General features: G+C 32.5%; 1 protein-coding gene across 2 annotated transcripts; it reads left to right on the top strand.

Annotated features, from left to right (window-relative positions):
• LOC143044278 (dehydrogenase/reductase SDR family member 11-like) lies at nt 1–25,703 on the top strand. 2 transcript variants are annotated; one of them, XM_076216212.1, is made up of 7 exons: nt 1–154; nt 11,528–11,731; nt 12,719–12,813; nt 13,300–13,429; nt 15,290–15,379; nt 16,201–16,266; nt 18,493–18,692. In XM_076216212.1, exons 1-7 carry the CDS (start codon nt 23–25, stop codon nt 18,532–18,534), a joined length of 759 nt encoding a protein of 252 aa, XP_076072327.1. In that variant the 5' UTR covers nt 1–22; the 3' UTR covers nt 18,535–18,692. The 2 variants fall into 2 exon arrangements, with proteins under 2 accessions (XP_076072327.1, XP_076072328.1); XM_076216213.1 differs by lacking the exons at nt 15,290–15,379; nt 16,201–16,266; nt 18,493–18,692 and adding an exon at nt 25,562–25,703.
• The last annotated feature ends 545 nt before the right edge of the window (nt 25,704–26,248 follow it).

Below are 26,248 nucleotides of genomic sequence, written 5' to 3'. Positions count from 1 at the left end.
CCGCCGTTCAATAACTAGAACAATGGAACGGTGGGCAGGACGAGTTGCTCTTGTAACCGGTGCATCTGTTGGCATTGGTGCCGCTATTGTGCAACAGCTTGTTCAAAATGGCATGAAAGTTGTAGGCTGTTCAAGAAATATCGATAACATTCAGGTATTATATTTATATCTTTTATCATCTTTTATTTTATACACACAACATGTACACGCAGATGTAAGTACAGCAGACTTATATGTGTGGACGTGCTATTGTACATGTCGATCTCGTGCTGAAAACATATTTCGGTAACGCACAGGCAACAACCAATGTTTTAAATAATACATTTATATGCGATTATTGTACATCTATAATATTCTAATATATAGTCGTGTGAGTGAGGTGTAAAAGTACACACAATTTTAATATTTGCCATTTCTAACTCCCCTTTAATATATTATAAATGAAATATTAAATTTATAGCCAACATCATAGTATGAGAAAGTTTATGTTAATTTGTAACCATGGTAACATCATTATAGACGCATTTTAAAATGTATGCAATTGTATTAATAATTGATATTCGGACGATAGAGAACGGATATATAGTTATTAGAAGATGTGGTCTAAGTACCAATGAGACATTTCTCCATCCAAGTCACAATTTGTAAAAAGTAAACCATTATATGTAGAATACATTAAGCATCAATTGCCAATAGCTACAACAGTACAATAACAGAGACAAGAATAATAGGTTGTGCATTTAAAGCAAAATTATTTTGTATAACAAACAAAAACATCTTTAAAATAGATTTCTATATAAAGAAGTAACTTGCTTTATACCTGTTACTATTACAAATATATGTTATTTTAAGACGGACTAGCTTTTGTAAGATAACAAATAAAGCTTGATTTAGTTATATGGTACCTAATTATTATCTCATTAAACCCTATATTAAGTGCAAATGATGTTTATTTTTTTCTAATTTTTATTTCTTCAACTGTCCTTTATATATGTTTTTCCTTGTTTGCACTCATAAAATAAAAGCATATCAAAATATGATTCTCAAACAGACACCGCTACACTACAATATAATTTTATTATTGAAAATATTAAATGACATAAACATGCAGGTTTTTTTTTTGCATTCTGTTGTCTGTCGTACTAAGTAATGTTAGACTGCGTTAGTTTTATATGTGATACAAGGTTTGCGTCTGTCTGTCAATCATGTACACACACGTTGTTACATTGTATGTGTATCCATTCAAGTTTAATAGTCTTAATCTATTTTCATCTCGATTTTACAATCGGAGGTAAAAACCGACACTAAACAAATACATGTAATTGCATAAATTTTGCTGAGCCGAATGTATAAATACACAGCCAAGTACGGTGTCAATGTGTTCGTTAAATGCGATATTACATTGTATGCATATTCATTTAGCTGTAACAGTCACACGGGGTTCACTCGGTAAAAACACACTGTCATCTGAACTTTTCTAATCGGCTGTAAAACTTTAAACCTACTCCTGTACACTAAAAACTGACAATTCAAATCCACATGCAGCCAAGTCCGGTCCGAATGTGTTCGTTAAACATGTAAAATGCGATTATGTGAGTACCACCCTCAAGTCATTATTCCTGTATTGTAATCCTTTAAGGATGTTTGCTCCTATACTTTTCTAGTTTGTGTCAGATTTTCGGAATCCTCTGGTTTGATCCATGTATTGCCATTAACAAATTTTGCCCACTAACCCCTATTTTTTTCATAATCTTATTACATATTGTGTAAAAAGACAATTTTCAAAATCTTATCAAATACTTGTTATTTTTTCATAGTTTTTGAAACCAAAAAAGTTCAAATGTTACAGCTACTAAACCACTCAACGTTCCCTCTTACACGGAACGAACACGGAACGAACACGCGAATGGAATGAAATGTGAACGAACGAGTTAAACCAGTTAGAATCGTGTATCTCCACTCATTTCGTTTATTAAAGTCAACTCGTGTTTTTCCGCTCAAAGTCGTGTGTGAACGAAACGAACGAAACGATCAATATATTCCGTGTGAACAAACATGTTTCGTTCAGAAACGATACTATTTCACCTGATTGGTTGTTTGGTGATTATGCTAGTTTTCAAATTTCCAAATGAAACGAATAAACATACCAAAGTTAATCGGTATATCGTACTTCTCATTGTTTATTTATGAATAGAATTCATTACATTACTTCGTTATTGCATTTAAAATAAAAATGATAACTCTGAAATGAATAGATAAATAGTAACATAAAACAAATATTTAAATTATGAAAGGCAAACAAGATCAATTTAAATATCAAAATACCTTCTCTTCTTAAAAAAATAGGATGCAACCATTCTTTATTTTATTTTTCATATTTATTATTAAAGTTGTCATTTTTTTAAATTTATTTTCATATTAGTTAGTGAGATGTACATCGTAAAAGACGTGAAAAAGTATCTCAGAAACATAATTTAGTGGCAGTCGCTATCCCTGGTTAAAATAAATAGAATATATTATATTATGCTTTCTAAACATGTGTGTGTCAATCGTTTTCGTTATCCACGTCAAACGATTTGCATAGTTTTCTTTATTAAAGAAATGAATGACCCTATTCGTGTTTATAAATTATTTTAAAACTAACGCCCGTTAAGTTTTTCCAAAAAATAGATAACAAATATTCTTATTTAGTTTCACGGAGGGAAAACATTTTTTTCGATGACTTTAGTGTAATCATTTCCCGTCTTTTACATTAGCGTATGATCCGTATATTTAGTCTTTTTCAAAATAACCTAGTACTTCCAAAGTCAGTCAATTTATCTGTATGTGCACGCATAGTCCGCTATCATATGCATGTACAGTGTATTTGTTTTTATTTTTTATTCAAGTGCAAACACTAGCTAGTAATGATTGGTTGTTCGTTTCTTGAAGTCCAGTGGCATATATATCATGAATGTTCAGGACGAATTATACGCTCACAAATATACTTACATAATGTAGCAAGAATATTCAGTGAAGAAAATTTATAATATTGTGTTTTCTGTTTACCTAAATGACTCAACACAATTAAACGGTTGATTTAATTAGAAAAAATATCTAACGCACATAAAAAAGACGTTTATAAAATACAGAAAATTAACTAGAAATAAGAGAAGGGAATCATTCTAAAAGTTATTGAAAAAGAAATAAAACTGCCTTGAATATCTAAAAAAAAAATATATATATATTATATAATTATCTATGCAAATATTGGAAATGTCTTGAAAAGTAGAATAAAGACCAAATATTATAAACAATATATTCTTAAGAAATATTTAAACATTTTTGTTTTTATGTTAAATGTGAGTAAGTGACCATTTGCTTGGAAATAGAAATATGTTAAAATAAACTTTTTAAACTTTTACATTTATAACATCACTCTTTATTTTTGCCTTTTTTTGCGTTCTTCGAAGATTGCAAATACAAAGCTTTGATCGGAATCTCGCTAATTGATAACAGTCAGTTTCTAGAATAACTTCATACATGTAACACCTTTTTATTTCTCGTCCATATAATTTACATGTTGATTTTTAGCATCCGTCTATCACATCTTCACTCTTTGAAGCTTCACATCTGGGTTGAAAAATAACAAGTCGTTATCTATTTCACAATTGGGAACTTTTCTGTTGTTTGAACAGTCAAAAGAAAATCGTGATAATGTAACAGTTTAATCACATTTATCATCGATAATTTACGATTTAGTTTAAATTGTAATAAATCAGAAAATTGCTAATTGTTGTACACTTGTTTCAGATAGATTTAATCGTTGGCAAAATTGTTATAGCAAACTTATTAATTGCCTAAATTTTAATATGTTTATTTATAATTTTCGGATTAAGCTTGATGTCCAAGGTCACTGAACTAGTACATATTTTTGTTTAGAGGCAAACTTAAGCACGTCTCCGGGTGCGGGATTTTCTCCATGTGTTGAAGACCCATTGGTGGCTTTCGGCTGTTTTCGACTCTTTAGTCGGGTTGTTGTCTCTTTGACACATTCCTCATTTCCATTCTCAATTTTACGTCATGTTAAGTTGAAAATTACGGAAGCGTATTAGCGCCACACATTTTTTTTTTTAATTTTTCTTCTTATGTTTGCGTTATAACGCAAACCTTTGCGATATAACGCAAACCTACGCAAACCTTTGCGTTATAACGCAAACATCTTTATTTCAATTATTCATTAAGTTTTGTATATATGTCCGTCTGTCATTCATTTCGGATGTGATTTACTAATAGATAAAAAAAGAAACATACATACAAGGCCAAATCATTATAATAAATATGCATAGGAATAATGGAATAATTGAAGTGCAATTATACATAAATTAAGACTGATTTGTGCATCAGAAAAATATATAATTTAACAAGAAAATAGATATAGTATATAGTCATATTAAAATTGAAAGATCAAAAATAATGTCATACAATTGTGAAACCTCCAAGTCAAATAGACAAAATGATCTCTCTGCTTTAAAATGAATTATTAATAAGGAAACATTTTTTTAAAATCTCAGAATATGATCAAGATTCTTTGATAGAAAGTCATTGAATTTTCATTTCAATATAATGATTCAGAAGTATTTTTACTGGACTAGTATATATTTGTTTAGGGGCCAGCTGAAGGACGCCTCCAGGTGCGGGAATTTCTCGCTACATTGAAGACCTGTTGGTGACCCTCTGCTGTTGTTTTTTATTTGGTCGGGTTGTTGTCTCTTTGACACATTCCCCATTTCCATTTTAAATTTTATTAACATGCTTGGGTAGCAATTTGAATAGAGAGAACATAATTTTATTAATAAAACATCTTCATTCTATACATTTATTGCCAAAGGGTAGCTTGTTTGAATGTAACCTACTTTACACAGTTCTCAAACGAGAGCTTACTTTGGAAGTATATTTATATTCGGTTATAGCTATATTAGCAGGGTTGTTTTTTTTTCTTAGGTATAACCTCAATTTACTCAATTTTCTTTGTAATATATATACTAGTAGTAACTTGGATATCGTTTTTGGGGACCTTTATAGTTTGTTGTTTATTGTGAGCCAATGCTCCGTGTTGAAGACCGTAATTCGGCCTATGATGGTTTACTTTTACGAATAGTGACTTAGATGGAGAGTTTTCTTATTGGCACTCATACCACATCTTCTTATATTATTCTGCTCATTATTAGTCATTGATGGGATCTAATTATTCAAGCAGTTTACTTTGCAATTACTACAAAGGTGATAAATTTTATTATATACAGCCTCCTCCATTAATAACTACTGTTTTCTTTGAATCTTAAATAAGAAATAAGATAAAACAAAGGTTTGCGTATAACGCAAACATATGAAGAAAAATAAAAAAAAAATGTGTGGCGCTAATACGCTTCCGTAGAAAATCCAGGATAATTCAAGGATAATAAATACAAGTACAATGTATCTATGATGAAATTAGGAAATATTCATGGGCGGATCCAGCAATTTTTTTAAAAAGTGGGTTCCAACTCAGGATAAATTAAAGTTCCAATCATATTACCACATTCAAAGGCATTGATCGTAAAAAAAAGTTGGTCCTAACCCCGTAACCCCCTACTGAATAAAAATTGAACGACACCGTTATACTTACGACAAACAGGTACTTATTCAAAATTGATATTAAAACATATTACTTCGAAAAAATACTTATAATAGCAACAGATTAACATATATTCTTTTTATTTTATAATGTATGATAGCTTTGTGAATTGATTTTTAGCTTATTTTGTTACGTTTTCTTAACGTACAATGGCAAGTATTTCACCTATATTCCGGACGAAAAAGTAGATATAACGAAAAATTACAATGCTCAAATGTGTTCATCAAAATAGAATAAGAATTTTGACAGCTACTGAACAATAAAGAAATATTTTGAGGGCATATATTTTGAGAGAATAATATTCGCCTACGATAAAAAAAAAATCCTTTACTGTAACGTAGTATATACAGAAGGACAAAATACATTGAAAGATGGTACACTCCTACATCCTTATATTCTTGCATTACTATACAATGTTGTGCCTTTTAAAGGATTAAATTAAAAGCAGGAGGTATCGTTTTTTTTTTGTTTTTTTTTTGGCATAAACAAATATTGCAGTGTGTTTCGTTTTGCTCCCCTCGGTGAAATTATAATATTTTCACGCCCTCACCTAGATCTAGATCTGAAATTAATTGTTATGTTAAAATAAACAATAATTTACCTTAAGCGATGTATAATGGTTGACCATTCGAGATTCTTTTGTTTTCAACCCGTCTTCAGCTGAATTTGTGATTTTAATATTACTATGCGGGACACAAGGGATTTCAAATCGAAAATAAAAGCAAAAGATGTGAAGTTTTGTGTCTTTCAAAACACGAACAAAATACAGAATTAAATGCAGGATAAAGACAATAACTGTTTAGTGTCATTAAATATTAAGCTGCATTTGTACTCGGCTCGAAACAGGAGTATTAGCTCGCTAAAGCTCGCATTACACCGGTGTCTTAGCCTCGTACACATACAGCTGATATTTAAAGACACTAAACAGTTATTGTCTATATGTTTCCTATGTTTTAAGAATTTATGCATACGGGTTAATAATTTTATTCTCCTCCAAAAAATTTTTGTAAAAAAAAATCAATGGTGTGCATTTTAACCAAAAACTGAATAATTCCCGTCTGAAACACAAATTGAAACAAAGCTATCAAATCAAATTGGTATTATGGGTAATATGAGAACACAACGGGTGCCATATGTGGAACAGGATATGCTTTCCCTTCCTGAACACTTGAGATCACCCAAGTTTTTGGTGGGGTTTGTGTTGCTCAGTCCTTGTGTCCTAACTATTTTTGTCTGTTTATCTATTTCTTTTTTTTTATCCATGGCGATGTCAGTTTATTTTCGATTTATGAGTTTGAATGTCCCTGCTGCTATCTTTTGCCCCTTGACCTTCTTTTTAAGCGCAATATTTCCACGATGAATAAATTGGGGTTCTAATGATGTACTGGTTGTTGTTTTTTGTTTGTTCTTTTTTTTTTAAAACGATTTTAAAACGGACTACGGCTGTGTTTTTGGTTGCAGTAATCTATTTAAGATTTCAAATGCTCCTGGCTTTAATTGTACCATTACATTTAATTTCCTAATGCTTGTAGAGTAAAACTTCAGTTGGCTTGCTTGTTTTGTTTGTATTAACGTTAGCTCAAGCACTATCATGAAGATTGACTTCTGCAAACAATATAGACAGGCATTATTAAAACAAGTGTATGTCATATTATAATTTGATTGAAAGTTATCACAATTCCAATTGTCAATATACAAACAAAGCAATCAAACTTACCAAAGTCTTACCCTGCATGAATAAAGAAATTAGCTGTAAGTGTCACGAAGAAGTCACGCTAAGGTTGTCCACTTTACGGGAAGAATAAATCAGATTCTCAATTCGTTTACATAATATAATACTATTAAGTCATAAATTAAGAAGTCAATTAACACCTAAGCCATGTGGAATACTCGTTTTACTTTTTACTTGTACAATCTTACTATCCATACAGATGCAAATTTATACCCTTTTCTACTAGCCTGGGATCCGGCCCAATCTAGCTGCGCGTCGTAAGGATATACTTTAAGATGACTTATGGTTGCTTTCATCTGTCATTTACTCTGGTTAATAGTTGTCTAGTTTGCAATCATACCACATATTTTTTTATTTTAAATTTATGTTATTCTCTGTATAAACGATCAAGCTATTCATTCTGAGTATATAAAATTAACGAATATTAATTATATGTCACTTTGATGTACCCTTGTAATTATCGCGGGATTTAAACTCAAACGTGCATAGGATTTTGAGACGGTGACCTTTAATAATTCACATCTATATAAACTGGACCCCTGTTGTGTTCACCTGGAAGTGCAAAGCTACATGTATAGATGGATCGGCGGACCAGTTTAACATCTATTTTGTCTCTGGTGGATATTTGTTTCTTGCGAAACATAGCTTTTTATTCGTTTTCTCGTCCTTAATACGCTATAACTATTTGTTATCATACGTTCCGAACACTGACCAGTCGATAAAATATGCAACTGTACTATTTGTCTAAGGTTTTACACGAATTTGCGACGAAGCATATTGTAAATATTCCTTGAATATTCTTTTCTTAGTATAATTGAGATTTTTTTTATATCCCGGTTTAATGTTAATATTTCTTATAAAATGTGATATATATGAATAAACGAAAATTCATAACTCTAACTACATTTTTTGGAACTTTGCACTTTACACTAAATATGACTTTTTGTCCTTACTGACACTAAAGTACAATTTTGTAGATGATTTTTTGTAAAATTTCACATTAATTTAGTCATGAGTAAAATTGATTAGGAAAGGAAAATTCTATGTCGTGCATAAACGGAATAGAACACGGAAAAAAATATTCTTTATACAACATGTATATATCTGAACAAATTTCTTTGTTTCAAAGAGTTTTGATTCAATATTTGAAGGTACTTTTTTATTGCAAATTTTAAGACAAAGCTGATATATCTGCACTTTATTATTTATGGTTTTCTCAAATGCTTTCATCGGCAACGTTTAGGGCTGAATATTAATTTCTAGTTTATGGAAATTTGTAAAAAGATCACAAGTTTTTAGAAATATCATCATAATCTATAATTTTACCTCCCCCTTCCCCCCCCCAAAAAAAAGCCATTGATGATGATGATGGAAGTTTTTAAAGACCTTGACTGGCTATACAGCCCTTAGATATATATAGGAAGATGTGGTGTGAGTGCCAATGAGACAACTCTCTATCCAAATAACAATTTTAAAAAAGTAAACCATTATAGGTCAAAATACGGCCTTCAACACGGAGCCTTGGTTCACACCGAACAACAAGCTATAAAGGGCCTCAAAATTACTAATGTCAAACTTACATACATGTATCTATAAGGATGCTAAGCTTATTTAAATTAATTTTAAACGTCAAAGTACGTGACTGTTTTTATCAACGGTTGTAACTTGTAATGGTTTTGTGTTTTTTTTTTGCACAACACATACATAAAAAAAGAAGATGTGGTATGATTGCAATGCGATAACTCTCCCCAAGAGATCAAATGACACAGATATTTTAACAAATTTATATATAAAGGTCACCGTACGGCCCTCGACAGTGAGAGAAGCCCATACCGCATTGTCAGCTCCCTGTGATTATTTTCTTGTGATTTTTATTCTTGTGACTTTTTTCCGGTGACTTTATTTTCTAGGGACTTGTGACCTTTTTCCCCGAGACTTTTTTCCTGTGACTTTTTTTTCGTTTTTCATTCTCTTAATAGGTATCACGTTATAACTACACTGTTATTGTCAGATTAGTTGAAAGCGTAAACATTTCAAATAAAGGAAATAAAAATACTGAATTATATTTCTGAACAAATTTTAAACACAAAAAAAAAATCAATATCAATGTAAATGTATAAATATCTTTATTAGTCTCATTTGCTAAAAATAACAAATATTAAAGTTCCATTTAATGATTGGCAGTAGAATAATTATCTGTTAAACAACTAAGCTAAGTGTGAAATGTCTGGCAAGTTTTCAAAAGACGTCCTGCAGAGTACGCCCGCTGGTTATTTGGATTGATTAAAAAATGTATGAAATCCTCGAAAACGTTGTCACCACTTTAGCTTTACAGAAATATGTTATTGTCAATAGTCCACTAAACTTAAACACAAGGCTGCATATACATGTTTCATATGCGTGATATTTATGATATGCAAATAAATTTTTTTTCCCTATAACACTAAGATTACAGTAGCTGTATTAAAAAAATATATAAATCTAGCTTGTTTAATTAAATGAAACACAGACTTACTGAAATATTGTCCCTATGTTTTAAGCAATCGTTGATACATTTTATTCAGCATTTACTTTTAATCATTTAAAATAGAAAGAAGACTATTTACAAACTACCATACTACAATTTTCTACATTAGTTTTATTGTAAATTAGTTAGATATTTGCAACTCGGTATATCCAGTAAGCCATGTGTAGAGTGCACTTTAATGTAGGGATATTTTTCAACATCCTTTTTACAAAAAATAAATAATGAACCTGTGGATACATTTAATCTCAGCATGAAAGTAAAATATAATATTTCCATGTCTCAACAAGTTTTTAATGACTATACTGGAACAAAAAAGTTTTAACAACATTTCACATCATTTAATTAAAAAAGACGGTATATTCAGACCTGAGCCAGTGACCATCATGTGGTGTATATATGGAAGTTTTTAACGACCTTGACTGTCGTTTCTTTTTTAATAAAGAAAAATACATGTGATGATGTGATTATAAAATACGAAATTTATCTGTGAAACGAACCCAATTACCTTTCGTTTTAGAATGATATAATCGTTCACACACGCTGTAAACGTTCTAAAACGAAATGATTAGCTTCACAATTTACCGAACAACACGCTTGTTATCATGCTATGTCGTGTATAAACGGAATGGAACACGGAATGGAACACGGAATGAACTTAAACGAAATGAACGAAATGAATGGAATGAACGACACGTAAACGGAATGAACGAAACATGCAAACGAAACGAATGAAAAACGGAGCGAAAACGGAAAAACGGGAAACTTGAGTGGTTCAGTAGCTGTAAATATATAAAAAATCTAGAGAAAATCATTTCTCGCCAAATTTTCAATGGCTTATATCTCGAAAACAAGCACACGGACGCACAATTTGCTTCTGCTCTTTTAGTTTTTTTTATTTATATACTATCAATTCATAACAGTCCATTAAAACGCTTGTTATTTTTAAACAGAGTAGCGAACATCCTTAAATGAACATTAACTGTCCATCACCACGGGTCAGTGTAGTACTATGCAAACCCTTTCTATTTCACAGTGTCTACACTTTTTTCTCTCTGTCAAGTTACAAATAAAAGACACAAAACGGCATAAAAGAACATAAAATAAATATCAAAAAAGGAATTAAAAATAGAAAAATAAATCTATGACATGAATGAGTGCTCATGATATATCTATATTCCTTTAACGAATCCACAAATTAAAACAAAATTTTACAAGCAGACAACTACTGAAATCAAGATTTGAAAGCCTACCCAGCTGATAATAGGAAATTGTATCTTCGAATGCTCTAATATTGGTGGTTTTACTTCGAATTCAAATTATATCAACAATAACGTCATAATCAGTACAGTAATTCATATTCTTGTACAGCAATAAAAACGGGATGTTTTATGATTGCCACTGAAACAACAATCACCACGTCAGAGTTCACATAATACGGATATTAATAGGAGTTATAGGCAACTGCAAGACCTCCAACAACTGAGAAATATCTGAAAAATGTTCCATTACTAAAATATATAAATGACAATGCAATAGTACAAAAGGATCATTGACTCTTCTAACTACATGTATAAATATTATAACATATTTGCATATATTGTTTTTTATTCAGGTTCTTAAAACGAAATTATCATCTGCCAAAGGCCAAGTAATACCTGTGAGATGTGACCTAAAAAATGAGCAAGACATTATTGATATGTTCACCATGATCAAACGAGATCTGGGTGGCGTAGATGTTTGTGTCAACAATGCTGGATTAGCGCATGCTGCTCCATTACTCAGTGGGGAAACAAAAGATTGGAGAGAAATGGTGGATGTAAGTTGTAAAGGGAAAATAATTAAGAAACATTCAATGTTGGTTTAAAGACTTAATGGCGGTGTTGAAGAACTTTCATATTTGATTTTGTTTGAACGTTATTTGAAAATAAATTAAACTCAGTGTGTGAAATAGATTCGATAATATTGGGTTCACTGTCCAAAATAGTTAAAGATTCAATTTTTTAACCGTGCTAAATTTTAATGTTTTTGCATAGTTTCAGTTAGAAAGTAAAATAGCAAACGTACTGACTTTTAAGGCAACCTCTAAAAGGCTAAAACGAATCCGGGATTTAGTACAGGCATTTTCTCCTGTAAAACATTGTGGATTAAACCTCTCACTTGTATGAAAGTGATTTCAAAACACCCTCTATTGAATGCTTCTTTGAGTCGTTCGTAGCGACAATTTTTATTTGACGGTCAAATAAAATTTAGTTTGTAAAAAATAGAAAACAACACGTTTAATTATTTCTTGCGTTCGAAGCGCTTTCCTGGATTTATCCTTCATCAGGAACTCTCAAAGCCAAACATTTGAAATCCGAATATGTATAAGTACCGAAACCGTTGATGAGCTATATGTCAAAAATACCAAAAATAAAAAGCCAAGTTCATCTAAAGCCAACTTTGCCTGAGGGAGTTGGAACCTTAGTTTCTTAATAATTTCAAAATTTATAAACGGATAATTTAAGTTAAGTCTGTTAAATCATGCCAATACTGAAATACTGACTACTGAGCTGATGATACCCTCAGGGACTGATAAAATTTAAGGATTTTTTGCAGTCAAAGATGACGTTTTATTTATTTTCATGTATCTTCATTACTAAATGAGCACGTGTTAGCATTTTTATCATACATGAAGGTACACTTATGATTGTAATGCATTTTTATACTTTCCGACGTCAATCTGATACTTTACACTCTCAATTTTTTATTACCAATTATCGAAATGTCATTTATAACATAGAATTGATGTTTTATAAAATTTCAGGTAAATATCATAGGGTTGACAATTTGTACAAGAGAGGCTGTCAAACAAATGAGGGAAAAGGGCGCGAATGATGGACATGTATTTCTGCTAAACAGGTTTGTCTGAAAATATCAAACTTACTTATTCGAAAAATTTACCTAGCAGATATTTGATAACATGAACATATATAGATAATTTGAAACAATTGCAGTTAAATATTCATCAGAAATAATAAAATAATCTTTGCAACATCCGAAAAATAAAAAATAATATTTTAGTATTCACTAGATTCTTTTTCATATCTCTCTCGATCATTCTCTTGAACACCGTAGTCAAATGTATTGGATTTTGCAGAAGTTTCATAACGAGGTGATATAAGAAGAGGTTCGTATTATATTCAGTAGCGGATCCAAGAGCTTGGAGGGAGGGGTTTTGTGGGTTGAAACTCCATTTTTGATAATCAATGATTTTGAATGGAGACATACAGTTGAACAGCAAGCTTCCTTTTTAATGTCTGGATCCGTCCCTGACGTTGCACTGAACAGATAAATTGTCTATAGAAAAGTTACTCATACTAACTAGAAAATGTATTTTATTTTTAGTATATCTGGTCATCTAGTAATTACTTACGCTATTGGACATTTTTATTCAGCTACCAAACATGCTGTGACTGCTCTCGGAGAAGGAATCAGACACGAACTGCGAGAAATGAAATCACAAATAAAAATCACGGTAATTCAACTGATAAGATAGAGTTTCTTTAACAAAAATATATAAACGTAAAAATAAGAACACGTGGTATGACTGCCTTTCAGCTGATATGACAACAAAATGACACAGAAATTAAGAACTATAGGTCACCTTTAAATTATAAAAACATGTTTCTGTAAACACTAATTAAGATGGTTATAAATCTAAGAAAACAGTATGAGTGTTAGTAACTGAACGTTGCTATGTATAAACACCGTTTAGTATTTGCCAGAAAGCGGTAAGTGAACATTGTTTTTGTGTGTTAGTATTTTGGTGTTTTGTAGTCTTATTAAACACGTGATCTGCACTATTCATCTTATATTAGATTGGTTACTTACACTTTTATACTATGAGACATTGCACTTCCGGTCGTCCCAAAGTTTGACTGGGGTATAGAAATATGGTCACTTGGTCTTCTCCCGACCGGCAGAAAAAAACGCTTGCCGTAGTAGGGCGTCCGTTTGGCTGTGCGGGATGTATCAAGTTCGCAGTCACGTCCGGTCAGAAGGGGGACGTTGAATCCGATGCCTCGTGTAAAGAGAGTGCCACGCTCTTTGCACGTTAAGAAACCCTTGCAACAACTATTTTGAGGGTCCTTAGGTGGTCTGTTGCAAGGCAAAATTTTTGTCCCTATCCAAAATACCCTCATTTCCCAGTAGTAGTCCAAATTTCCCCGACCATCATCCCGGATGGCCTCTATCGTATCAACCTACCTAATGTATTTATTGTGAACTTGTTCTCGTCCTGAATATACATGAAATATTTGCCACTGGAAGTTAAGCAACCAACAATCAATCAATCAATCACTTCCGGTCATTTTATTTCTTTATTATGTGGGTCTCATTGGGTCTAAGCGTGACGCGATATGGCCGATTTTTTGTATGCGTGACACGTGAAAGTCAAATTATTCTGCAATGAAAACGGGAAAATTAAGTCTAGCGGGACACGGAAAATTACAAAAAAAAAATGAGAGTTGTTAACGTACATTGTGTAAGCGGGATACAGGAATCTGACAAAACATTAAGCGGGATCCTGGATCAGAACCCCTCTATGATGGGTATCCTGAAAGACGGGATATGTGAGTACTATTCGTATATATTATATACAGATAAAAAAATCTTTAGACTTATTTTGTTTATGTCTAGAGAGGTTAAAAGTCAGGCAATCTGCTTTAAGTGTGAATCTGTTGGAAACGGAACGTGTATACGACTAATCTTTATCTATTGATGATGTTTCAATAGTTATCAAAGGTACCAGGATTATAATGTAGAACGCCAGACGCGCGTTTCGTCTACATAAGACTCATCAGTGACGCTCATATCAAAATATTTATAAAGCCAAACAAGTACAAAGTTGAAGAACATTGAGGATCCAAAATTCCAAAAAGTTGTGCCAAATACGGCTAAGGTAATCTATGCCTGGGGTAAGAAAATCCTCAGTTTTCGAAAATTTCAAATTTTGTAAACAGGAAATTTATAAAAATGACCACATAATTGATATTCATGTCAACACCGAAGTGTTGACTACTGTGCTGGTGATACCCCCGGGGACGAAACGTCCACCAGCAGTGGCATCGACCCAGTGGTGTAAATAGTGAGAAACTACTGTTTTTTTTTTCATTTTCCAAATCATACATACTTTTTTTTCGTCTGAAACTCAGTGTATCCTTAGATATGATTTATCAAGTATTGACACTGGCGTAGTGCATCTATTTGAATGAAATTGAAATAAATAGATGAATTAGTATAGGTACTATTTACTGCACTGACATCGAAATAAAATTTAACAATATGAATAATGGCATTTTTTGCTTGTGCTTCAATTTAATATTTTTTATTACAGTCAATCAGTCCAGGTCTAGTTGAAACAGAGTTTGCACAAAAGTTGCATAAAAGTGAGGGAAAAGCTAAGGCATTATACGCAAGTATAAAGGTATGATTATAACGTTATCAAATAATAACACTTAAAAGGATACGTGTTTCATACAGTGTGGATACATGTTGTCTTATTGCAAAGCATCCCTCTTAAACTACATTAGGCGCTGTGTTGAAGACAATTCTTTGACCGATAATTGTTAACTTTTAATACATTGTGACTTAGATGGTGAGTTGTCTCATTGACACTCATGCAACATCTTCTTATTTATATTAAACAAAGGTAGTGTTGCATGTTTTCAAAACTCAATCCATTGACTTTCGGATTATCAATCTGTTGCGTACCAAAAACGCTATCATCCTCCATCTAATACTGTACCTGACGACATGGAATTGATTATTGCAACAACAGATGTAGAAGACGTACTTTACCGAAACACAGCTGAAATCACCGTAAACTTCTACTTAAGAATAATCCATTTTATGACAGTAAACACATCATTACTTATATGCTATCGTTTTTCATACATTGTATGTCAGGTATATTATATAAACTGTAAAATACCTTCATTTGCATGAAATACATACTATTATTAAGACCATGAATTTCGGAGTAATGTACTTTGTCATTAATCAACGGAAAATTAATGGAAATTTGAGAAAAAAAGGCTTCCATTCTCAATTTTATTCCATTTTCAATTTTAGTTTCATTTGACATCATCTGAAATTTTTTTTTTATTTTTGAGTTACTGTTTTTATCATTTTAAATTTACTGTTTCAATTTGTTTTTAAATACGAGTAACTGATTTAAATTGGATATATACTCATTATAGACGCATACATAGGATATGTATACTTGGACCTCATACTCTTTTTCAGTGTCTCCAAGCCGATGATATAGCAGATGCTTTAGTATATGCATTAAGTGCTCCACCACATGTCCAGGTTAGTAATCTATGCCTTAAGTGCTCCAGCACTATTCAGGTTAGTAGTCTATGCCTTAGGTGCTCCAGCCCATGCTCATGTTATAAGTCTATGCCTTAAGTGCTCCATCACATGGTCAGGTTAGTAGTCTATGTCTTAAGTGCTCCATTACATGCTCAGGTTAGTAGTCTATGCTTAAAGTGCTCCAGCACATGCTCAGGTTAGTCGGCTATGTTTGAAAGATACCAGAGGGACTGTCAAACTCAGCTCCAGCACATGCTTAGGTTAGAATGCTATGTTTTAAGTACACTATCACATGCTCAGATTAGTAGTCTATGCCTTACGTGCTCCAGCACATGCTCAGGCTAGTAGTCCATGTCTTACGTGCTACAGCACATGCTCATGTTGGTAGTTAATGCGTTAGGTGCTCCAGCATATTCTCGGGTTAGCAGTCTTTACCTAAAGTGATTCAACACATCCACAGATTAATAGTCTATGCCTTAAGTGCTCTCTTACATGCTCAGGTTAGCATCTTTTGCCTGAATTGCTCCAGCACAAGCTCAGGTTAGTAGTCTATGCCTTATGTGCTCTAGCACATGCTCAGATTAGTTGGCTGTGCCGTAAGTGCTCCAGCACATGCTCAGGTTAGTAGGCCATGCATAAAATGCTCACGCACATATTCCATCTAGCAGTCTATGCCTTAAGTGCTCTCGCACATACTGAGGTTAGTAGTCTATGTCTTAAGTACTTCATTAAATGCTCGTGCTATATTAGTCTATGCATTAAGTGCTCCAGCACATGCTCAGGTTATCAGTCTATGCATAAAGTGCTCCAGTACAGGCTCAAGTTAGTAGTCTATGTCTTTAGTGCTTAAGCATATGCTCAGGTGAGTAGGCTATGCCGTATGTGCTCTAGCACATATTCAGGTTGGTAGTCTATGCCTTAAGTGCTCCAACACATGCCAGGTTAGTAGTCTATGCCTTAAATGCTCCAGCACATGAAGGTTTGTATAGCCATCAAACCAGGTTCAACCCATAATTTTTTCTTAAAATTTCATGTACCAAGTCAAAAATATGACAGCTGTTATCGAAAAGTTCCTTTCTATGTTAGGGGTCTTTTTTCTTTACTTCAGTGTTCCTGTTTTTCGTTTGTTTTTTCACTTATAGTTGATGTATTTTACCGGTTTTTTTATTTTGTAACCCGGCTTTGTTTTCTCTCAATTGATTTATGACCTTCAAACAGTGAATGATGTAATTCTATATCTAGGCAACTCTAGTTAAATTATGTTCAAATGTCATAAACTAATTCACAAGATGCAAATCAGGCCACAGAACAAAAGAATGGAATCGCATTAACTCCAAATTTTGGGATACTGGGTGCGTCGTTAGCGAAAGCGTATCATGCGCTTCAGGTTATATCGAATTGATGATAGTGGTGACATGCAATAAATGACAAAGTGTCTTGTAGGTTTAGACACATGGTTTAAGGATCAAGCAATTTGTGATAGCAACAAAAAACGTGAGGATTTCAGTCGTTCGTCAATAGAATTTGTATTTAATATGCCTGCATGTTGGGAGATTTTGTTTGATATCGGTTTTGCAATTTTTTTCAAAGTTAAATTCTCATCTAAAAATGAATATATGGCTTTTGTTAGATGTAGTACTCCGTGTACATCCATAGTCTATAAATGTTTGATGTGTTATCTATGTTTCCTTTCATACTAGCGTTATCAATATTTAACTTTGTGCTATAACAATAACAACAATGTTTTCATGGATATACCATTTGTTTTATGTGTAAATGTTTCTAAGAATGCTCGGCCAAATGAATGATAAATTGTATAATGATGTTTTGTAATACACGAACACAGCTAGTAAATCATAACAATTCCTCACTCTTTTCTAGGTCATTGTTTATACCGGCGATACAACAAATAATCATTATATACGAAGCCAAAGGAATTCACGGCCTCGGTCAATGATTCCAGTCTCGCTTCGTTTTAAAATCATGCGATTCCCTTTGTTTCAGTTTGTGACCTTGATTTGTTTCTTCTTATGGATTCGTAGTATGTGAGTGTTTGTATACAAGAAAATAAGAATAAGTGGTTAAATTTACCAAATGTTTAAGTTTACATTAAAAAAACACCAATAATGTTGAATTAGGTAAAACGTGATTTAAATTATTAGGCAATGAGAGAACAGTTTGTATATAATGTTATATGTTTTTGATGTATTTTTTTTTTTACAGATACACGACATTTTGATTCGTCCAACAGACCAAGTCAGATGATAGGTTACTAAAATCTTTTTTATTGTAATTTTCATAACGTTATTGCTCTTGCCAATGTATTCTAATGTTTAGTTAGTAAATGCTACTGTTAGTTTACATTGTATATCGCTTATTTAAATAAACAAATCTAGAATAAACAGCTATATTTAACATTGCAATTCTATTTTGTTTTTGTTATACATTTTAAGAAGCAAAATAAGGCGTAAGTCATCAAATGGCAAAATCAAAAGCCCAGGGCCTGAAGTCATAAAACATTGCTCAGTGATTGGAGCACACAAATTATGCTCGAAATATGAAATCCAACGTTTTGATTGGTAGGTTTTGGAGTAAGAGTTCAAAAAACTGACTCGATAGTGTTATGACTTCAAGGCCAGACATATCAAACGAATGGAAATCAACTGTCATTATCCTGATGTTTTTGCTAGCCAAACCTCTCACTTGTATAACAGTCCCAATAAATTATGTAAATATCGCTGTATTACATGATATGACTTTTTTAAAAACAGAAGTAGCAAATAGCAAATATCAAATACTTTGCAAGTATAAAGACGGCAAACAAGCAAAATACTAAACGAATTATTTACGAAATGGTGTCGACGAAATCTTCTTTTGTTTACGAAACATGAACAAATTTGATTTGATTGACTTGGTTTTAACAATGACAGTGGACACAGATCAGTCTTAGAAATATTATTCAATCAATGAGGCAACATATTCCTAGATTTTTAATGGGGTTTCAACTGGAGATGATAAAATAATGTATTTCAATAAACGCATCCGAGCTCACCCATGAGCATACATGTTAGATCCGGTAATTATGCCGTGTTTGGGGAAAATCCATGAGTTCAGTTTCACCAGTGGTCGACTCAATAAGTTGTATATTGGCGTGTTATTTATGCTTATTTAATTTATTTCTTATGTTATATTGGACAATACACCGGTTGTCTTTGGATAAAATAGTAGTTGATTATATTTATTTTTCGAACTGAGTACTAGTATCATCTTGTGTTTTGAAAAATCGAGAAGACTTTACCCGCTAATTCTTTGATAATAGTCCTTGTAAAATTTTAAGTATTTTATAAGCTATAATGAGGGTTTATTGAAATAAGGTTCAATTATCATATTTTCTAGTTTCTATATCGATTGGTTGGATTTTGTTAATGTAACTAGCGGTTGCTCCCGTTTCGTTGGGCCTTGTTCAAGCAAGTTTTCCCTTTCTTTATTTTGTGTTTGTAAAAAAATTCGTTGATTTCAGATATTTTGTATCCTCGTTTAAGGGAACGTGTTTTAAAAGCTTTCAACTGTTTTTTAAGGTTTATTCTACTTCTTCGGGTGTTAGCTGTAGCAGTGCATATATTGAAATGTTTCAGTTGGTTTGATATGGATTTTAATGTCTAGTATGCCTTCGTTAAAGAACCTTTCTCCTTTGCATATGACAGTGTCTAAGAATATTTGTTCATTACGGAAAAATTCTTAAGTGAACCTCTAGTGCTGGTGCGCAGTGTTAGATATTGTTAATAGTTCGTGTAGTTCCTCTATAGGTCTGAAATATATATGTAGGACTCGGAAGTGCGATGGGGACACTGAAGTTAACGTCACAATGTAACCATCGCACTTCAGCGTAGTTATCAACAAGTTAACGTCACAATGTCACCATCGCTCTCAGCGTTGTAATCAACAAGTTAACGTCACAGTGTCATCATCGCACTTCAGCGTAGTTATCAACAAGTAAACATCACAATGTCACTATCGCACTGTTAAGCAACGCACTTCAGCGTGGACTATCTTACTTCAGCGCGACCATCGCGGTTCGGAGTACCAACGCGGTTCAGAGTCCTAAATATGATCCAGCCGTCATCCCTCAATCTGGAATTCATAATCATTTTGTGTCTGTGTTTAAAGCGTTGTAAAATGTTTTCAAGAATAACAAACATTGTAAAGTCTGCTAGTTCAGCGGATGCTGATCCGTATGTCCCCGAGCGCGTATCACCAGCCCATTAGTCAGCACTTCGGTGTTGACATGAATATCCATCATATGGTCATTTTTATAAATTGCCTGTTTACAAAAGTTGAATTTTTAGAAAAAATTATCCCAGGCATTTGTTTTACGTGTTCGTTTTCATTCTGTGGTTAGTCACCACTTCAGTGTTGACATGAACATCAATTATATATGTTAAGCCTTTTTCAACTGATTTTTATAGTTCGTTCTTATGTTGTACTGTTATACCACTGTCCCAGGTTAGGGGGAAGGTTGGGATCCCGCTAACATGTTTAACCCCGCCACATTATTTAATATATATGTGCCTGTCCCAAGTCAGGAGCCTGTAATTCAGTGGTTGTCGTTTGTTTATATGTTATATATTTGTTTTTCGTTCATTTTTTTTTACATAAATAAGGCCGTTAGTTTTCTCGTTTGAATTGTTTTACATTGTCTTATCGGGGCCTTTTATAGCTGACTATGCGGTATGGGATTTGCTCATTGTTGAAGGCCGTACGGTGACCTATAGTTGTTAATGTCTGTGTCATTTTGGTCTTTTGTGGGTAGTTGTCTCATTGGCAATCATACCACATCTTCTTTTTTTATATATGGTCATTTTTTTTAAATGTACTGTTTGCAAAAGTAAGAATTATTCTAAATACTAAGGATATTCTTATCCCAGGCATAGAAAAACTTAAACGTATTTGGCACAACTTTTTAGAATTTTGTGTCAACAATGCTCTTCAACTTCGTACTTGTGTAGACGAAACGCAAGTATGGTGTATTAAATTATAAGCCTCGAACCTTTGATGTCGAAATATCCTAATCATGCTAATGCAATGTTTATTTGTATATTTCTCTGTCCTCAGTGGTCTTGCATTTATTTGTCCTATAATGTGGTCATTTTAGTTTTATATTAAACAGTGTCCTAAAAGCCCGAGGTTTGATTGCAGCAAAACCAGGTTCAACCTACAATTTTTTCTTAAAATGTCCTGTTCCACGTCAAGAAAATGGCTAATGGTATCTTATATTTCGTTTCTATGTGTCTTACATAGTCGTTTTGGTTTTTTGCTGCGCCTCAGTGTTTCTGTTATTTCATTGTTTTCTCTTATAGGTAATGGTTTTACATCAGTTTTAGTTTGTAACCTAGATTTGTTTCTCTTCGTCAATTGATGACTTTCGATATACTACTGTAGCCTTTATTTACTTTAGCCGTATGTAACACAAGCTTTTGGAATTTTGGGTCCTCAATGCTCTATTTACACAGAATACTCCATAGTAAAATTTGAAACAAAATATCGATTACTTATTTTCTTTTTGAGACGGTTATGTTTCATGGATCCATTCCAAATACATGAGTAGGCCACGACTTGCTTGTTTTGTACGTGTCTTTATGGAACAACGATATGTTTATACTTGGTGTATTATAACGTTTTGGTTTTCAACACCACTCTTTCTCTTAACATTTACTGAATTATATTTTGCATATAAAAGTATTGGGTCTTGAATATTGGTTCTGCATAGGCAATCACACTTATTGAATATCATATCGTAACGATAATAATGACTATAGAACCCGGAATATTCGATACTATCCATCTAAATTTTTCATTGAAATCATTTTTAATTTATCAATGTGACAATTTAGAATTGGAGATTGTTTTATTTGGTATTACATGCAAACACAGTAAAAGAAAATATAATGAATAAATATTATATATTATTCAGGTCTTAGACAGGGTATATCATGTATATACTGTGCAATGTCCGGCTTAGAGTTTAAATCGCCGTAGCTCAAGACGAAGGGGATATAAGCCCTAACCCTGGAATGTCACAGTATATACCCTGTCTAAAACCTGAATTACAAATACATTAAGAAGTACCCATGTCTACATATTTTTTCTAGGGTAGGTAGGCCGACTTGGTTAACATTTATGATGCAACATGTATAATAATTAATTACGTACTTATTGTTTATTGATATTTTAAGTAATCCAATTAAATGCACCTTTTTTATCTTGACATTTTTTTTTTACGTTAAGAAAAGTTTTTAGATTTCCTATTTTGTGTTTGTATGTGTGTGTGGGTTTGTTCTTACAACACATATATTGAAAAAATACAACCGTGATATCTTATGCATACGCGAAGGTTTCTATAATTTGCTTTGAAAATAAATTTTCCGTATAATTATGTAGTTATTTATAAAATACTTGTAATACTAAATTTAAGTATTTAAAGTGTAAATTGCGTTAATTTGTACTAAAAATGTATTATAGGCTGATGCACGTCATTTTGTCCCTCTGTGAACGTCTAGCATTCCTCAGTGTTCTGTTTAACTTTTGACTATGTCACATAGTAACCAGGGTTATGGTGACGTTTTCGGGGATCCAATTGGGAATTTAAATGGTCGCATGTACTCCCGGCAGTTCCCTTGGTATATATACTGACATTTCTGTGCTGTTATCTTATCACAAATCTCGAAACATTTGTTATTCGTAATATATAAATAAATATTATGTATAGTGTAGCATTCTCTTGATTTCATTGGATATAATGATCACGTATTTTAAATGATATTTTATGTATCTGATGCCTTTTTTGTATTTTTCAATCTATTGGCATCATTTTTTATTTTTTTATTCATATATATAAATTTAAAAATATTATTATATACATTCTGTACACCGTGTTTATTTACTTTTGCTATATATATATATATATATATATATGTATATAAACCGTCATTATAAAAAAACTTGCTAAATTTAGATTTGTAACGTCAGACATCACAAAAAAACTAGCATTGAGGAGGCGCCATAGTACACAAAAAGAAATTTGCAGACAAAATGCAACGAAAATACAAAAAATGCTAATGCAACACGCTATGAAGTTGTTCATAGAATATTGATATTTCCAAAAACACGTTCTTGCAAAATAATAATGAAAGCTAAACCACTGTAAAAATATTTCTTTGAAATTTTTTAAAACTTCCTCAGAAAAATGCCAGAGCCACTTGACTTTCATAGCTCATAATTAACGTTTTTACACAATATCTTATTAAAGTAGTTAAAGCTTATTTGCTTCTCCAAGTGTAAGACGCAATAAAAATCGTATACTTGCATCATCTTACCCAATTACAGATTTAATTAAATCCGGAACATTTCTACATTTGTTTATTTATTTTTATCAATACCGGTTTGTGAACAAATCACAAGTACATGTTTAAATCCGTTAAAATGCTACAAAATGTAATAAAAAAAACCAGACACTGTACCATTTTTTGGGCACCAGATGTGCATTTTGACAATCAAAGTCTCGTCAGTGTCCAAATATTTGAAAATCTAAAGCTTAATAAACCGAACGAGACAGACAAGTATAGCCAAACAGGGCAAGGAATCATAGCTTTCTACGAGAGAGATACAATTCTTTATTTTGAATAATTTCAAAAGAAATGTAACAGCAAATTTTAATTATACAAAATCCGTACTTTCATGCCAGTACCAAAGTACTGGCTACTGTGATAATGATAATCTCGGGAACTATTTTTCTTCACCTGATATATACACAACAAGGACATTTAACAGATAATGACGATACTTCTTGATCCGTAAGACATAGATAACTGGATCTATTACATGATTTATCTAAAGAAAAAGGTTCTTCAAGTTCAAACTATATTATGTAAACAACGCTTACACTTATAGTTATGAATATGAGCAACGTTCAACAATCCTAAGATACGGCTGTCGAATTAGTTAAATCCGAAACAGCATTTTTCTTCAGACATTTACAACGGAGATATTGACGGTACTTCTTGATCCGTAAAACGTAGATAACTGGATCTAATACAGGATTTAACAAAATAAAAAAGTTGTTGATGATCATTATAAGAGTACCTGTTATAGCAGATGTATTCCCCATGTAAAAATAAAACGCCAGCATACTTCGTGGTAGAACTGCCACTAAAGATACAGCAATTATCAAACCCAGTGTAACTACATTTTTACGTGTTCTTATAGCCTTAGCCTTTTTCTTGGCGACCTGGCTATCCGTCATACTACTTGCTTGAGCAAAATTTTGCAAACGAATCATCCTATATACTACAACACCGTAACAAAAAACTATTGCAACAACAATACATAAGCAAGGAATGTCATGTGAAAATAACAATATAGTAGTAGCAGTGTTTTTAGGTTCACACGGTACTGGTCCATCAACTGTTGCAATACCAAATCGCAACAAAGCAATGCAGTGACTTAGTATGAAATAAAGTAAAACACCTTTATTGCTGCATACAAAGACCAGTATATCCTTCTGTATTGTGAATGTGGCATTTAGTCGTTCGATGCATATCAATAAGGTCTGTATAAGAGACGACATTATTGTTCCACCAGCTAGATGTTGAATCATCAAACACTGGTATTGGAATGTAACGCCTTGTGAGTTCATAAAAACTAAAATATTGTGATAAATGAATTCCAGACCCAATGCGCTGTCACTGAGACTAAGGTACATTGACAATACCAAGAAACGGTTCTTCTTTAATTCCTTTGAAGTAGTCGAAACGTACATGGAACAACCATGGAACAATAATATTGCAGTGACAACTACGAAATTTGCTATCTTTATACTTTGCCACATGTTTAGTTATGCCATGTACAACTATTATAATCAATTGATCTAAGCTGAAGTATACGCAATTGATATATTAAGCGAATAAATTCCTCAACCTTAATGAAAAGCCATAAAAATGTCTTATATAGACAACGTAATTTATAATGAAATATTCATCTGTAGCTGGGCATTGGTAGAACTGGATGTAATAACATTTTATTGTTACTAATAAAAATTGAAATGGTATAAACACATTTATAAAAGTCATATTAAATTTCAAGTTAAAAATAAGGCGCATGTTTCTTTATTTCTAAATGGCTAGTTTTAAATTTTATTATGAAACTTACATACATAAACTTTTTTCTGAAGACTGCAGTCATTTTTTTATTTTTTCAAATGTAGAAGGAATTTAATCTTTTAATTGTTTCCTTCCAGCCAACAATTCTCCGGCATGCTTTTCCCGTATGCAGTTACCTGAGCATGACCTTTCCCGTTAAAATCTGAAGATCGCAATACGCAAGTGCGAAAGGGAAAACTAAACTGGTAGAGAGAATCAACAAACGTAAACATTGCTCCGTCATCCAAATAAACGGTTTTCCATTATACATGTTGTAAACATGCTTACCTAAATATGCATGCTTCTTTGTTGATTGTTTACAAAGGTGACAATCGGTAGACATTGGTTTCAAAACTAGACTATTGGTTAGCTGTCTTATTTTTACAATAACACATACCAAATGAAATATTCGTTTGACGATTATACGATACGGATAGGTAAAAAACGATGAAATAGTGCACAGAAGACTAGTTTTATGATACATGCATATTGGTTCAAGAATTGGATTAACATTATTGTTCATCATTCACTTGTTCCATATGGCTTTGAGATTACATAACGATTGTCCATTTTTCATGTATACAATTTGAAAAATCTATTATGGACTTCTACTTAAGATCTTGGAAAAGCTAATTAACAAACGTCTGTTATTTCACTTGACTAAAATAGGGGTAAAAGCGACAAAATATCGTCGACGAAATAATTTGGCTTTCAGGACTTCGGATTGAATAAGCTGTTTGACGGAAACTATATTGCATTTGTCTTTCAAATCTGGGGTTTTAACC

The sequence above is a fragment of the Mytilus galloprovincialis genome, chromosome 9, assembly GCF_965363235.1.
Source record: "Mytilus galloprovincialis chromosome 9, xbMytGall1.hap1.1, whole genome shotgun sequence".
Lineage (NCBI taxonomy): Eukaryota > Metazoa > Mollusca > Bivalvia > Mytilida > Mytilidae > Mytilus > Mytilus galloprovincialis.
Note: the sequence above shows the minus strand (reverse complement) of the source record. Positions and strands in the feature narration are given on the sequence as shown.